The 15,024-nt window shown below is 38.2% G+C and overlaps 1 protein-coding gene across 4 annotated transcripts in view; it reads left to right on the forward strand.

The window, feature by feature from the left end:
• PCF11 (PCF11 cleavage and polyadenylation factor subunit) overlaps positions 1-15,024 on the forward strand; it is an 88,736-nt gene that overhangs the window by 58,544 nt on the left and 15,168 nt on the right. For all 4 annotated transcript variants that reach the window (XM_032488755.1, XM_032488756.1, XM_032488757.1 and 1 more), the window contains exons 3-7: positions 5,834-6,342; positions 10,066-10,191; positions 12,103-12,291; positions 12,641-12,835; positions 13,786-14,903. In XM_032488755.1, the coding sequence (XP_032344646.1) occupies positions 6,151-6,342; positions 10,066-10,191; positions 12,103-12,291; positions 12,641-12,835; positions 13,786-14,903 (1,820 nt within the window). In that variant the 5' untranslated portion in view covers positions 5,834-6,150. The remainder of the gene's footprint in view (positions 1-5,833; positions 6,343-10,065; positions 10,192-12,102; positions 12,292-12,640; positions 12,836-13,785; positions 14,904-15,024) is intronic.

Genomic DNA, 15,024 nt, shown 5'->3' on the forward strand with positions numbered 1-15,024 from the left:
ATTCTGTATCTTATTTCCCCCCCACCCCCCTTTTTGGAGGAAGGTAATTAGGTTTATTTACTTATTTAATGGAGGTACTGGGGATTGAACCCAGGACCTTATACATGCTAAGCAGGCACCCTAACACTGAGCTATAACCTCCCCTCTAGGGTTCTGTATCTTGCTTTTATTTATTTTTTCATTCAACAATGTAACTTAGAGCTTATTCTATAGCAACACACAAAGAGCTTTCTCATTCTTTTAAAAAGTCACCTAGTATTCCAAAGCAGTGGTTCTCATAGTGACCCGAGGTCTTGAGGTCAAAATTATTTTCTTAACACTAAGATGTTATTTTCCTTTTTCAGTCTCTTTCACTAGAATAAAATGGAGTTTTCCAGTGCCTACTTGTCGTATGTTATTGCAACAGAATGAATGTAGAAGCAGGCCTAAAAATCCAGTTGTCTTCTTGTATTAAGCCAGATATTAAAGAGATCTGCAAAAATATAAACCTTCCTTACTGATTTTGTGTATGTACTTTGGAAAATATAATTATTTTTAAATGTGTTTTTATGTTAACATGTAAAGAGCTTATTATTTTAAATGAATAAATATTTTTATAATTTCTAAATTCTAATTTCTAAAGTGATAAACACTAACAGATGCAATCCATATAAACTAAAGCTATTTGGGATCCTCAGTAATTTTTTTTTTAAGGGTGGTACTGGGGATTGAACCCAGGTGAGCTTGTGCTCTACCACTGAGCTATACCCACCCCTTCAACATGGTCTTGAGACTACAAAGCTTTAGAACAGCTGTTTTATTGCACAGATGTACCATAATTAACCCTGTCCTCTGCCAATGGACATTTCAATTGTTTTCAATGTGTTGCTACTTCAAGCCATGCTGAAATGAATAACCTTCTACACACTTGATTTCCCACATGGCTGGGTAAATCTGTCTTTTGTTCTTAAAAGTGGATTTGCTGAGTCAATATAGCAGGACAAAGTCCACAAAGTATCTGTCATCTCATTTCATCCTTGTAATTATCCTGTGAGGTGAGACTTGTCATTAATTCTTTTTTACATATGAGAAACTGGAAGCTTAAAGAGATTAGATAACTTTCTTAGAATCATCGGGCTAAGAAGCTGCTACAGAGACAGGAGGGAAACCATTTTATCAGCCTCCGTGCTTTGAACCACTACTCTGAGCTATGGTTTCTCCATGCAGTCTATGTACATGTTCCTTCAGTTTAATTCACTTACCTGATATCAGGCTCTATTCTTGCCTTGGCCTAAGTTATTTCCTGGCACAGAACAGTCCTGGAATTAGATGAACTGGGCTTCTGAAAGCAAAAGTCAGTACCAGAAAATGACCTAAATGATGAGAAGAATAGGGCTTTTTATTTTGACTCACAAGAATTTCAACCACCAAATAATCTGGGAAATGAAAATGGGATGTACTTAAAACTAATTCACATAATTCTCAGAGTAAACTTTGTAACCAAACCTACATGTCAAAATAACATATTATGATGTATATCCACTTCCCCCCCATGAAATTATACTGTAGTTACCTTTGTTTAAGCAAAATCATTTTCTGCTTAAATACAAAAAAAAGACAACCCTAAGTGTTTTAAAAGAAATGTAATTCAATTTTTACCAAACCTGGCATTGTCAGAATTACCTTTTTGATACAAAAATCTGGCCACTTCCCCATAAAAATCTTTTGGTGGACTCCCATTTCTTGTACTACAAAGCTCATAGGTCATTTGCAGTTGGCTCTTGTATCAAAAATTCTCCTACACACATGCTTTTGATCTTTTTTTTTTTTTTTTTTTTTTACAAAACTCAGAGATCTAGTTCCTTCTTTGAATAGGTCTCTTCAAATATGTGGACATACAGAGAAACCAGCAAAACCTCACTTACACAGCCATAACATTTTATATTTGTAATATTGTGTTATTTTCTCCAAGAAGGTCTTGCAAATTGTATAGCTTTGGGACCCACAAAACCTGGATCTACTGTCTTTTTGCTTCAAATGCCCTTTTTTACCTTAATCTTAAGTTACTCTATTCCTTTGAAACCTGCCAACTGTCAAAAATTCAGGGCAGGCTTCCCTGACCACTTCAGTCAGATTTAGATACTTCTTGAATGCTCTCCGTCTACTCTGCTACCTTGTTACACAGTAAGATATGACTTGTGTCACACTATAAGGTAATTGTTGGTTTAATTGTTTATCTCACCCAGCAGACTCTCTCTCCTCTCTTTCTATATATATGTAGTATAAACTACATATATACAATGTAAATATCTCCATGAGAGCAGGGGCCATGTTGAATGGACTAATGAAAAATGAACAACTTTTTAGCAAGAAAATCTGTCTACCTATAATTGTTATGAAACAGTATTTGGGAGATCTTATCTTTGTATTTATTTGCTGTGTGTTCTTTTGCTTTTTTCATGCACAACTGGAAGGAAATGCCAAGTGGTAAGATAAATATATGGGAGCAAAAGTGATACTGAGAAATTGTATCCATCAAGGCATATTTTTCTGCAAATCAGTGAAAAGATTGCTAAGGGTAAGATCACTGGCAACATTTCTAAGGCCCAAAACTATAAACTGGTTTCTGGAACAGGGTGATCACACCGTTTGAATAGTCAGTCAGCCTCTCCTCCCTTGATAATCTCTCTCTAAACTCAGTAACATCACGTCCAACCTCTATCCTAGGTTCTCAGCTAACCCTATAGTTGCTTGTTTGAACTAGTGGAATACAACATTGGATAAGCAAGGTGAAACTGAAATCAGAAGATCTGGATGAGTCAACAAGTGTTCATTAAATATATACTACATGCCAATTTTAGAATCTCCTTTGGAGCTAACACCAGAATTGATTTATTCTTGTGATAGCCATCTTTCTAAGCCACAGACTTGGAAAACAAGTGCTTTGTATTATATAGCTTTAGGTCTGCTCATGAAAGGATGTCCGTTATACTTTGAGTTTAAAAAGCAAGTAATGATCCCATTTTTGTAAAGATCAAAAATAAAAAGCTGTACGCATCCTGTTTGTGGGTATGTTCATTGAAAAACACATGAAAGGATACACATTAAACCGTGAACAGTGGTTACCTTGTGGCCAAGGGCAGAGAATGGGAGCTTTCATTTTCTATTTATACACTTGTATTTGAATTCTTAAGAATAAGCATGTATTACTTTTGTAATTATAAAATGTGTAAACAATAAAGAATATTTAAATGGGTGCAAGTTTTGTTCATGTTTTGAACAAGAATATATATATCATATATAAGGTATATTTTATATATACATATACATATATACTATATTCTTCTTGCATATTATTTATACACATTGAATTCACATGTTAAAGGGGGATATTCCACCTGCTGGCAGTGCTAGTTAACTATCTACTTTTAAAGGGATTGCTTTTTAATTCTTCTTCCCTTATTTCCTTTTTACTTTCTATGTTTAGTGTATACATTTTAGTCTTTCTGATGACTTCAAATATTTACATCAAAAAGGTACTTGATTGCCTAGAATAGGTTTCTCTTGGGAGAAATCAAGTCCTCTTGTAAACACTCTGTGAACCCAGGGAGGTGTATAGTTATTTTCCTTAAAAAAGTTTCATATTCTCTGGAAATATAATAACCACTGGGTTTGATTTTTGAAAGTAGTTCTGGGATACCCACTCTTCTCTGGTCAGGTGTAGTGTTTTTTCATATCATTCCATGAGATTATAATTGGGCTATAAATTTCAGGAAGGCCAAGCCAAGGTCCTATTATGGTCACCACAGCACCTGGCATAGAGATGGGCTTAATATTGGTGCTGAGTGCATTAGTTACATATTCTGATGAAAAAACTGGCACTGAAACTATCATGGGAGAAGTTTCATGCATTCATTTGTTTATTTAAAAATAGTGATTATTTAGTTTGTGGTCTGTTATGAGGATATAAAGTAAAAGTATTCTTGTAGTGTAGCACATGATTCAAATATGATTGCTACGTCACTCTTGAGTTTTCCACGTCCTTTGTGGGTACATAGATTTGCTGATTTACATGCTAAGCGTATATTTACTCTCTGTGTAGCTTCGGAGGACTGCATAAGAGCCAAATCAGAGTTTTGAAAATTATTTTTTAAAAGCTCACTTGGTTGTTAAGACGATAGAAAAAATAAGGAAAGGCAAATAGCTTCTGCAATTCAAAGTTTAGTGATTAAATTGACCTTTAGAATTATAAGGAAATCTATTAGGACTATTTCACCGCATTTTCCTCCAGAAAACAGGAACTTTGACAGTTCCTTAATTTTAACTGTCTGTTGTATCTAAATACCATCACTAACAATGGTATGAAATTGAGATCCATAAATACCTATTCAACAGTATTTCTCAGCTTCAAATGACAAAAAAACTCTTCTCATTTATGTGCTATCACGTTAAGAAATGAAAAATACATGTCTAAACAATCTTGTACATGTTTAAGTACGTGCAGTTTATGATATATCAGTTATACTTTAATAAAGCTGCTAAAAAACCCCAAAACAAAAAGAAGAAATGAAAATGTTACTTATTAGGACAAATAAAGGAATTACTTCATTTATTTAGAGCAGTGTCTTCTGGGGAACAACAATGTACCTCTACGGAGCCTAGTAGCCTAAGTATTTTATGTAATTAATACCAGTTTTTTTTCAGCCTACATTTAGGTTACTACCTCTACGCAACGAAAAAAATACCCTTTTATTGTGTTACGTTGCAGCTCAACGGCAGAACTATTTGAATGCTTTGTGTTTCGCGAGCATCATTTTCAGCCTCTAAATAGGATTTTAGAAGCCTGGGGAAAGCTCCTTGCAAGTGAAATACATAATTTTTCGTAGGTGACCCAAATTGCATATCCTAGGGCCGTTTCGAAGTGCAGAAGGTCGAGAGGAGCTATCAGGCTCGGGGCTGGGTGTGGCTGTTGTGAGAAACCTTTCCTAGAGATCCGAGTGGGCTTCCCAAAGAATCTCCTCCAAATTCCTTATAGAAAAAGCCTTTCTCTTACACGCGCGGGCACACCGCCCCCCCCCATAAATAAACGCATTTTCCTAAGGGTACACACACACACACACCCATAAATAAACGCATTTTCCTAAGGGTACACACACACACACACACACACACACCCATAAATAAACGCATTTTCCTAAGGGTTCAACTCAAGAAAGCCGGCCTAGATGTTTTTGTTTGTGGAAGTGGGAATCAGCGTGCTGGAGCAGACTCCAGTGCTCTTGCCGAGGTCGGGGTGAAGCCCGGTCCCTCCTCCGGGTCTCAGTTCCGGGAGGGGCAGTCGGCCGCGGCGGCTCGACCCGCCCAGGCTTTCGGGAGCACCTGAGACGAAAACAAGGTGGGGCCGGCGGCCCGAAGCCCCGCTCGGCTTAGCCCCCACCCCCAGCGCGGCCGCCGAGGAAGGCGGAAGAGGGCATGATTGACGGGGCCGCTCAGCGGCTAAGACTTTGCAGAGGGTGGGACGAAGCAGGGACGGCTGAGCTTTCCCCTTAAACTGGTTGGGTTGGGTCGCGGGAACAGCCTCCCCCAGGCCTATTGGCCTCTCCGAGTGGGTTGTTATGGTAACAAATGACCGAACAGTCCCTTATGAATCGGCCAATGAAAGGGGCCGTCTTTTCCACCCCACCTCCGGGCAGTAGGTATTGCGAAAGCCCGGGTAGGATCCCGAGAAGAAGGAGGTGTCGGGAGGTTCAGCGGAAGGTCCGGGAGCGGGGGCTTGTGACGTTAGCGGGCGAGCCAATCACGTCGGGCTTTATCAACGGCCCCGCCCTTTTACAGCACATTTCCCCTCCCCTAGCTCATTTCGCACGACGCAGCGGTTGGGAACACAGACATTTTCGGAGCTGGAGCCGCCACTGCCGCCGCCATTTTGTGTCTGTGGAGAAAGAAGCTTCTGTGGCGGCTGGAAGTGGACGGAGATCACCCGTGAGACGGCGGCGTTTCAAACCCGAGGTTCCCCCTGTGTCGTCCCCCAACCCCCCTCCGCGGTCAGCATGTGGTGAAGCCGGAGCCGCGAGCGACCCGGGGAGAGGAAGAGGAGTCGGAAGGGAGGCGGGGTAACGAGAGCGGCTTCAGCTTCAGCTGCGGCGGACCTCGGAGGGGGGCCGCGGCGCAATGTCAGAGCAGACGCCGGCCGAGGCCGGTACTGCGGGGGCCCGGGAGGACGCCTGTCGGGATTATCAGTCATCACTCGAAGACCTGACCTTCAATAGCAAACCGCACATCAATATGCTGACCATTCTAGCCGAGGAGAACCTGCCCTTCGCCAAGGAGATCGTCTCTCTCATCGAGGCCCAAACCGCCAAGGTTTTTATACACCCCGCAGCCTCCTATTCTTCTAATACTCCCTGATTTTAGTGTCAGCCTCATCCCAGGTCTCGCTTCCATCCGAAGGGGGACAGTGTTCCTCCTCTCCAACCCCCACCCCAACTCAGGCTCGGTCCTTGGCCCAGGCTTCGAGCGTGGGCCTCTCTTGGAGGGAGTGGGGAGGTTAAAGGGTGGAGTCCCACTTCCGCTTACCAGCTCCCTATTTAGGCCACCGCATCGTGTATCCCGACACACACGCTTTGAATAATGGAGCCCTTTGGGGAGGGGGAGACCTAAAGGCAGTTTGTGGTGTGGGGAAGTAAGAGTTAAAGCCATTTTAATCTCCTGGGAAGGTGGGGAGTGGTTCCTCCCCCGTTTGCCTCCCCTCCCCGCCCGGCCCCCGTACCCTTTTGGGTAATTGTGCTCTGTGGGTTGGAAGGAGGTGAAGGGGGACCTGGGAGCGAGCTGTTGGTGGGTGGGAACAGGGCACTGGCCCCGAGTGGAGCAGCCGCCTGTTAGGAGCCCAACATGGCGCCTGAAAAGCACATGATGCGAAAGGGAAGAGAGGAGAATCCATTCCCTGCCAGCCAGGCAGCTGCTCACACCCGTCAGCCCCGTTTTGGGGTGGGGGCGGCTAGATGTAACTCTTCTTCTCCTATCGGAGGGTCTAACTTGCCCCCCAAATACGGGAAACTGGGGGTAAGGGTGGGGTTTGGGGGTGGGGTGGGGAGGAGATCTTATCCAACCTGTAGGTGGAGAACTGGCCCACTGGGTAACAAGTACTTGTATTTTTTTTTTTGAAAAAGTTCAGTCCCTCCTCCTCTTCCTTTTCTCTTTTTTTCCTCCCTTCCCTGAGAGTGAAGACGTGCTTTGCTTCACCCCTTGACAGCAGTGGTCCTCTGCCACCCTTTATTTCCCTGTAGTCCTCCTCTTCTGTGGATTCATGTGGGAGCGATATGTCATTTAAGTAAAGTTACTGTTAAATTTAGTTATCATATTGAGTTTTAATGGCTTCCCAGTACTTCATTTTAAGTTATTTTTCAAGTTTGTACTTATGGTTTAGTTTTTTTCTAGTTGTTAGTGATTGAAATTACCAGGATGAGCCTCCTTTTAGCAGAGTGAACCCCTTTTAAAAGGCCACTTTAACAACAACCACCAATATATATTGTTTAGAGGCGGTTTCTGTCTAGTGTAAAACTGAGTGGTCTGACTTTAATAAATGGTTTTGAAATGTGTGACTGGTATTATAAAATTTGTGAATAAAACATATAAAATATGTATTTGTCTTTTTTATTTACCTTTGTAAGGTGTAGAATTTGTTTCCAAGACTTATTTTTATCTACGTGGTTGTGTGTTTTTAACAAAAGTCTTTAAGTGACTTGGGTTCATTCTTTAGGTTCCATCCACTCTTTTGGGTAAATCTGTTCACAAGATACACGGTTTCAGGTGGTCCTTTCATGCCTTAAAGAGGACAGAAAGTAAGGTTTGTTTTTCTTTAAAAGGCCCAACAAGTTTGTCATGCTGTCTGACAGCTAAAATACAAGTCCTCATTCACCTTTTCCTGTGAATGTCTGTGTGAAACAGCTATTGTTCTTTTTTTAAAGTATGAGATTTAAAGAGGAAGCATTTCTCATACTCAACATCCTTTTTATTGATACCGCAAACATGTTGGACATGAAAACTTAGTTTTTGTCTTGTTAAAGGCTTAACATTAAATGCCTTTAAAAAAAAACAACTGCATTGCCGTTTTTTAAAAAAAATAACATCGATTTTTAAAATCCTACCTAGTGTTTTTTGGGATTACTAATATTCCACAGAGCCTAAAATTTTAGCAGTTTAGGTTGTCACTCAAAAGACCTGTTTCCTTGCTGGTTTTTAATGGATCCAGAAGACCTTCGAGAAATGAAAACTAAATGCTGACTATAGTGACCACACTAAAGTTTGTATTTATGTATGGCTACACAGAGTGGCGAAAATAGTTAGACTATTTGCTGATGAAAGACAGCTGAAATTTTTTTGGCACACGCTTTCTGGTAATTTTGTAAAGCCAGATTGAGGAAAAGATGTAAAAGTCACTTTGGGGAAATACCTTAATCAGGGTTGGGGGTGAGGGTGAGGGGAGGGATTTTCTGTCATTTGGTAGCAAACTGGCTTGGTTTTGTGTTTCTGGAGGTGAATGCTTGTGTCCTTACCCTCTAGCGTCTCAGCATTACTAAACTTAAGAATTCACACTTAACTTGACCCCTCCCATGAGGCAGCAGTAGCGAAAAAATATTACATATAAGGATTCACTTGTACAATAAAAAGTTAGCCTACTGAACAGATTTTGGTTTTAAAGAGAGCCTGTTTATTTTCATAAGTACAACAATAACTAAAATGGTATAAAACATGACATGGTAAGATGAAGACACAGCAATGAAGCAGTTGACATGTTGGTACTTAATAGTTTACCCACATGCAATGGCCTTGTGAAACCCTTTTTTAAGATAGTACTGTAAAAGAAAATTTTAAGTTATTCAGAGGTTTCCTTAGTCAACTTTGGTTGTAAAGGTGTTATCAGAAGCAAGAGCACTTCCACACACTTGTATGGGCAATTGGTTTTGTGAAATAAGATGGCATTGTGTACTGCAGAACTGTGTCTACCCTAGCTACAGGTAGCTATGGGCAAATTGTTTTAGGGTTAAGGTTCCTATACACATGGGAAGGGTAAATGGGGATAATTCTGTTTTTGTTTTTAAATCATGGGTGTTCCTGTGGAGTGGGAGTTAACGGTTTATATGGTGTGTCTTAATGCTCCTCAACAAGTCTGTGAACCTGCTGATGCTTTCTGGAAACTTGCTGTGCCTTCTAAAAGCCAGTAATGGGTAGGCATTCCAGTTGAGCTGGGGCCGCATTTCTTTCCTTTGGAAAGGGCCACCTGTATCGGCATCATCACACTGGCTCTGCACAAATTTAGAACCCCTGGTTTGTGCGTGTCAGAGGAAAAGTGTTTCGACGGAGAGTCTGTGCTGTGAAGAAAATCTTCAGGACAAATCCTGGTTTCCAGAGTCAAGTTCAACCTGATTTACATGACTCAGCGGCTGCTCCATCCAGTTTTTCTTGTATAAGTAACAACTTGCACCTTCCTGCATGTTCCTGTGCAAGTTTAAAAGTGTTTTTTTGCCATTAACTTCATATGTGAAGTGTACTTTGTTCATTGGATTATAGAGAAATAATCCTAATGATGTTACAGGTAACAAAGGCCTCGTAGACTTTAACATATAAAATATGCCTATGGAAATTAGGGTTTCTGCCAGAGGTCTGGAAACTTTGTTTCATTGAGGATAGGCACAATTCATCATAAGTTAATGTGGGTCACAAATCTTACACTTGGATTACAGAAAATACCCTGTCCCTTGTTTTGGTCACTTAAAACACAGGTTTTTTTGTTTTTGTTTTTTTTTGACTATATGGACCTGACAAATCCATTGACTTGAATGAATGTACTAGAGACTCTGTTTTTCTTCCTGGTAATTCTGAGCTTATTTTGTGTGCTCAACTAAAGGTCATTCGTTGTAAGGTGAGAACTTGAACACTTAATTTTCATAAAGTTAATTGACTCAAAAGTATTTAATATCCACAAAATAGAGGTCTGTATTATAGGTTAAAAACTCACTTTTAAAAGTAATTTCTTTGGTGGCAATTCATTATACTAAACTTCTCAGTTTCTTTTTATTACTTCAGGCTCCTTCCTCAGAGAAGCTTCCTGTTATGTACCTTATGGATTCTATCGTGAAAAATGTTGGAAGAGAGTATCTCACTGCCTTTACTAAAAATCTAGTTGCAACATTTATTTGTGTGTTTGAAAAGGTATATATACATTTAGAAACATTTGAATTTTTAAAAAATGTTCCCTGATTAAATAAATACTTGCCTTTGTGTTGGGTTTTCTTGGGTGGTGAAATGTTTTATTCTCTTAAACATTTACCATGCTTAAGTTAGTATTTTATGTTTAAAGCAGATTCTAGGTGTTTTACATTATCCATTCAAGAGTAGGTGGATTTGCTTTTAGAATTTTTTTGGATTGAATTTGTTCATTTGATTGAAGATCTGTTTAGTCAATAGGATATGGGCAAACAGATCTGAAGCTATCAAGAGTACTCCAAATTTCATTGTTTGGGTTTCTGGTGTTAGAATGTTGACTATTTCTATCTTCAAAAAACAAAAACCAAAAAAGAATCTGGTAGTGTGTCTCAACCTGTGATTGATGCCTGAAACTTTTGTGACACTTTTTTTCTGGAAATGTTTCCTCTTGTTACTTTGTCCAAGTATATTTTATATGAATGTTCTAGATATGTGTTAATGGTGGATCAGTTAATTGCTTTAGGTTATTTTGGAAATACTTACCCCCAACCCTGGCGCCTCTTAGTGTTTAGAAGAAAGGCTTATTAGTTTCTATACCTAGAGATTATAAATTCCTTCTATAACATTGTGTCTGGTAGTTTGGTTAATACAGTATTATCTTGAGGAAGACAAAGGATTTGCTGAAGTAATTCTCTTCCTGTCAGGTCTAATCTTTCACGCTGAGCAAAAGGGCATTTATTTGGGTTTGAAGATTGTTTCCTAACAAAAAATTGGTGGTTCTTATATCTTAGTAGATGTACCTTTTGTGTCTGGAGAAATCTTAACAGTTGTCAGACTTGGAGAATTGGGATTATTTTGAAAGAACTCTCATTATCAATTTAATTTGTTCATTAGAACAGAAAATGTGTAGTTGCTACTTGAGTAATTTTTTCCCTTTAAGCTCTTAGAGAAAAGAAATACTGCTAAGTAAGTATATGCAGAAGAAATTTGGAAAGCTGTGTTTCAAATTGTGTTATGGAGCTTGCTAATAGTGTATGGTAGACCTTTGATAAAATACTGCTTACCTGAGACTGGAGAAGGAGAAGCCAACTTTGCATTATAGAAATTAGGGTGCTAAACCAATTTCTTGATTTCAGTATGTCAAATTCATTTGGGTGTTTGGTAGCATACTTTTACTAAATCTACCTGGGCCTTAACACTGCAGGTGATGAGAATGAACTTGTAGTAAATATTATCTAAAAACTTGAATATAGTCAAGATTTTATTATTCTAAAGTTAAGAATTCAGTTTTTCCAAGTACGAGATTTCTCTGATGGCTGATTTAAAAAGTACTGTTGTTGTTATGCCCATAACAAGCATGAGCAGATAAGTGGCATAAAACTAAAGCTCATCAGTGGGCAAGATTTTGTGAATTTCAGTTATTCAGCTGCCTTCCATACCCAAAATAGCTTCTTCCTAGGTACCAACCATATTGTGTTGTGGAAGATCAGTTAATGAGATAATTTTCTTTAATTTTGTACTACATGTAAATAGCTTTAAAAATTTAAGCCATCAGGTAAACTATTTTCTGTTGAATATTTGTCCAGAGTAAGAGTAATATTAGAAATAACTATATCAAGCCCTAAAATTTGGAAGTGTGTTTGTTGTTCTTTTAAAAATACAGACTTGTCTACTTGTTTGCTTTCATGAAGGCTACGTAATAATGACTTGACTTTGTCTAGTTTTTTTTGGACAGAGAAATTTCTTTACATCTGCAAACAAGTAGATGTTTAATAAATTATTACTGTTGTATATATTTATGAATGAGTAGTTTGTGTGCTATATGTGAAGTAGAAGATTTTTGGAGCTTTGTACTTTAATATGTAAAAAACATTCTATAGTAACTTAACAAGCCATAGAATTGTTCTGTTGTTCTAGGTGGATGAAAATACTAGAAAAAGTTTATTTAAATTACGTTCCACATGGGATGAAATATTCCCTTTGAAGAAACTTTATGCCTTGGATGTCAGAGTCAATTCGTTAGATCCTGCTTGGCCTATTAAACCTCTACCCCCCAATGTGAATACATCTAGCATCCATGTGAATCCTAAATTTTTAAATAAATCGGTAAGTTTTAACAAGTATTGTATATAACTAATAGTTTTAACTGTCAAATTTTTACTTCTGTAAAATTTCTTCCCAGAAAAATGTCTCAAGAATACGCTGTACTGAATTAGTTTAGTTAACTAACCCCCTGCAAGGTTCACAGTGCATTATAACTATTCTTGCTTAGGTTTTATGTAATATATTTATCTTGGTTTTTAAATTCCCCAACATTTTCTGTGTGCTTTTAAACATGATTGACTATCTAAGACTATGGATAGTAGTAAGAGATAAGTTGATAATTTTTAGTTCCCCCTTAGCTTCCTTTATAGCTGTGAATTTTTTTTTTTTAACAAATTATTTTTTCTTGTAGCCTGAAGAGTCTTCAACACCTGGCACAGTGGTCAGTTCCCCTAGCATCTCCACTCCTCCAATTGTTCCGGATATACAAAAGAATCTAACCCAAGAGCAACTAATAAGGCAGCAGTTACTGGCAAAACAAAAGCAGTTGTTAGAACTTCAGCAGAAGAAGCTGGAGCTTGAGCTAGAGCAAGCTAAGGCACAACTGGTAAGTAGAGGAGATTTGGCATTTTAAATACTTTAAACCTGTTTTCTGATGGAGAAGGAATTATTTTGTATTTGAATTGTATTAACATGTTACTCTTACTAATATATTTTTCTACTTTCACATATTTTGCAAATTATGGTGTATTTATTAGTCCAAATTTTTGTATCCTTATTGTAAAACTCACTTGAATATAAACTGTGCACTATTTTCTTTGAAATAGTTTTTGTGAGATAGCTATCTTATGAGATAGCACCTTAAATTTTGTTAAAAATTATATCATGTGGACTTAATATCAGTCCCAAGATGGTAGGTATGTTGTGGCAAATGTTTATGCCTAGTCTTTAATATTTTATGAGCTTATACTTTATTAGCAGAAATCCTTAGCAGGAAGCTTAGAAGCCTAAAAAAAAAAAAAGAAAAGAAAAAAGCCATCACAAAATTAAGGAGGCCAGGAAGATTACATAGTTCTGTGCATGAATGACCTTACAGTAAGTTATTTTCTTTAGCACTTGACCTTCCCTGAGAGTGAAGGAGTACAGGAAGGCAGAATTTTATGAGTTCATTATCAGTACCATTTTGAGAAGAACTAAATTTACTGACATAGAATTCAGTTGGAATGACCTTGACTCCTGTGCAGCTGGAGTGCAGTGATTTGTTTAGTAGTTTCTTAGTATCAGTCTGGCTCAGAATTCTGAATAATTAGGAAGAAGGAGGAATTTTTCTTCATCTTATCGAAGTTACAAAAAGTAGAGGACTAGTAAGAAATAACAGACCATGTATGTACATGACTTTTCTCATTTCAATCTTTAATGGTAGAAGTATACACTATAAATACAGTATTGAATAAGTAGATTTATTGAATAAAGCATTACATTCTTTAGTTTTCAATTTCTTGACAAATAATCTGCATATTTTACAGTTTTAACATGAACATTTATTTTGCATTTCAGGCAGTTTCTCTTAGTGTTCAGCAGGAGACATCCAACTTAGGTCCTGGATCTGCACCGTCCAAATTACATGTTTCACAAATTCCCCCTATGGCAGTTAAAGCTCCCCATCAAGTTCCTGTGCAACCCGAGAAAAGTCGTCCAGGTCCATCCTTACAAATTCAGGATTTGAAGGGAACTAACCGGGATCCCCGTCTTAATAGGATGAGTCAGCATTCTTCTCATGGAAAAGATCAGAGTCACAGGAAAGAATTCCTAATGAACACACTGAACCAGTCTGATACTAAGACAAGTAAAACTGTACCCTCTGAAAAATTAAATTCATCCAAACAAGAAAAAAATAAATCAGGTGAAAAAATAACCAAGAAAGAACTCGACCAATTAGATTCTAAATCCAAATCTAAATCTAAATCACCATCACCTTTGAAAAACAAATTATCCCACACAAAAGACTTAAAAAATCAAGAATCTGAAAGCACAAGGGTGTCTGATATAAGCAAGAGAGATCCAAGATTGAAAAAACATCTTCAGGATAAGACTGATAGCAAAGATGATGATATAAAAGAGAAGAGAAAAACTACAGAAAAAAAGGATAAAGATGAGCACATGAAATCATCTGAACATAGACTGGTAGGAAGTAGAAATAAAATCATAAATGGCATTGTACAGAAACAGGATACAATAACGGAAGATTCGGAAAAACAGGGGACAAAACCAGCAAGATCAAGTACTAGAAAGCGATCAAGATCACGATCACCCAAGTCCCGCTCACCGATTATACATTCTCCCAAGAGAAGAGATAGGCGGTCACCCAAACGAAGGCAAAGGAGTATGTCTCCAACCTCAACACCCAAAGCTGGGAAGATTCGCCAGTCGGGAGTTAAGCAGTCACATATGGAAGAGTTTACTCCACCTTCCAGGGAAGAAAGAAATACGAAGAGAAGTACTAAACAAGATGTTCGAGATCCAAGGCGAATAAAAAAGACTGAAGAGGACCGACCGCAAGAAACTGCAAATCAGCATTCTACAAAATCAGGCACTGAACCAAAGGAGAATGTAGAAAATTGGCAAAGTTCCAAGTCTACCAAACGATGGAAGTCTGGTTGGGAAGAGAATAAAAGGTAGGATGTTAACATTTTTAATTAAGTAGAATAATATATACATTTAAAAATACAGTGCTAATATAAAAACTGAATAATGTTTATTGGGTGCTATAATTAGTACTTTTTTACCATTTAATTT

Source organism: Camelus ferus, chromosome 10 (assembly GCF_009834535.1).
Source record: "Camelus ferus isolate YT-003-E chromosome 10, BCGSAC_Cfer_1.0, whole genome shotgun sequence".
Classification (NCBI taxonomy): domain Eukaryota; kingdom Metazoa; phylum Chordata; class Mammalia; order Artiodactyla; family Camelidae; genus Camelus; species Camelus ferus.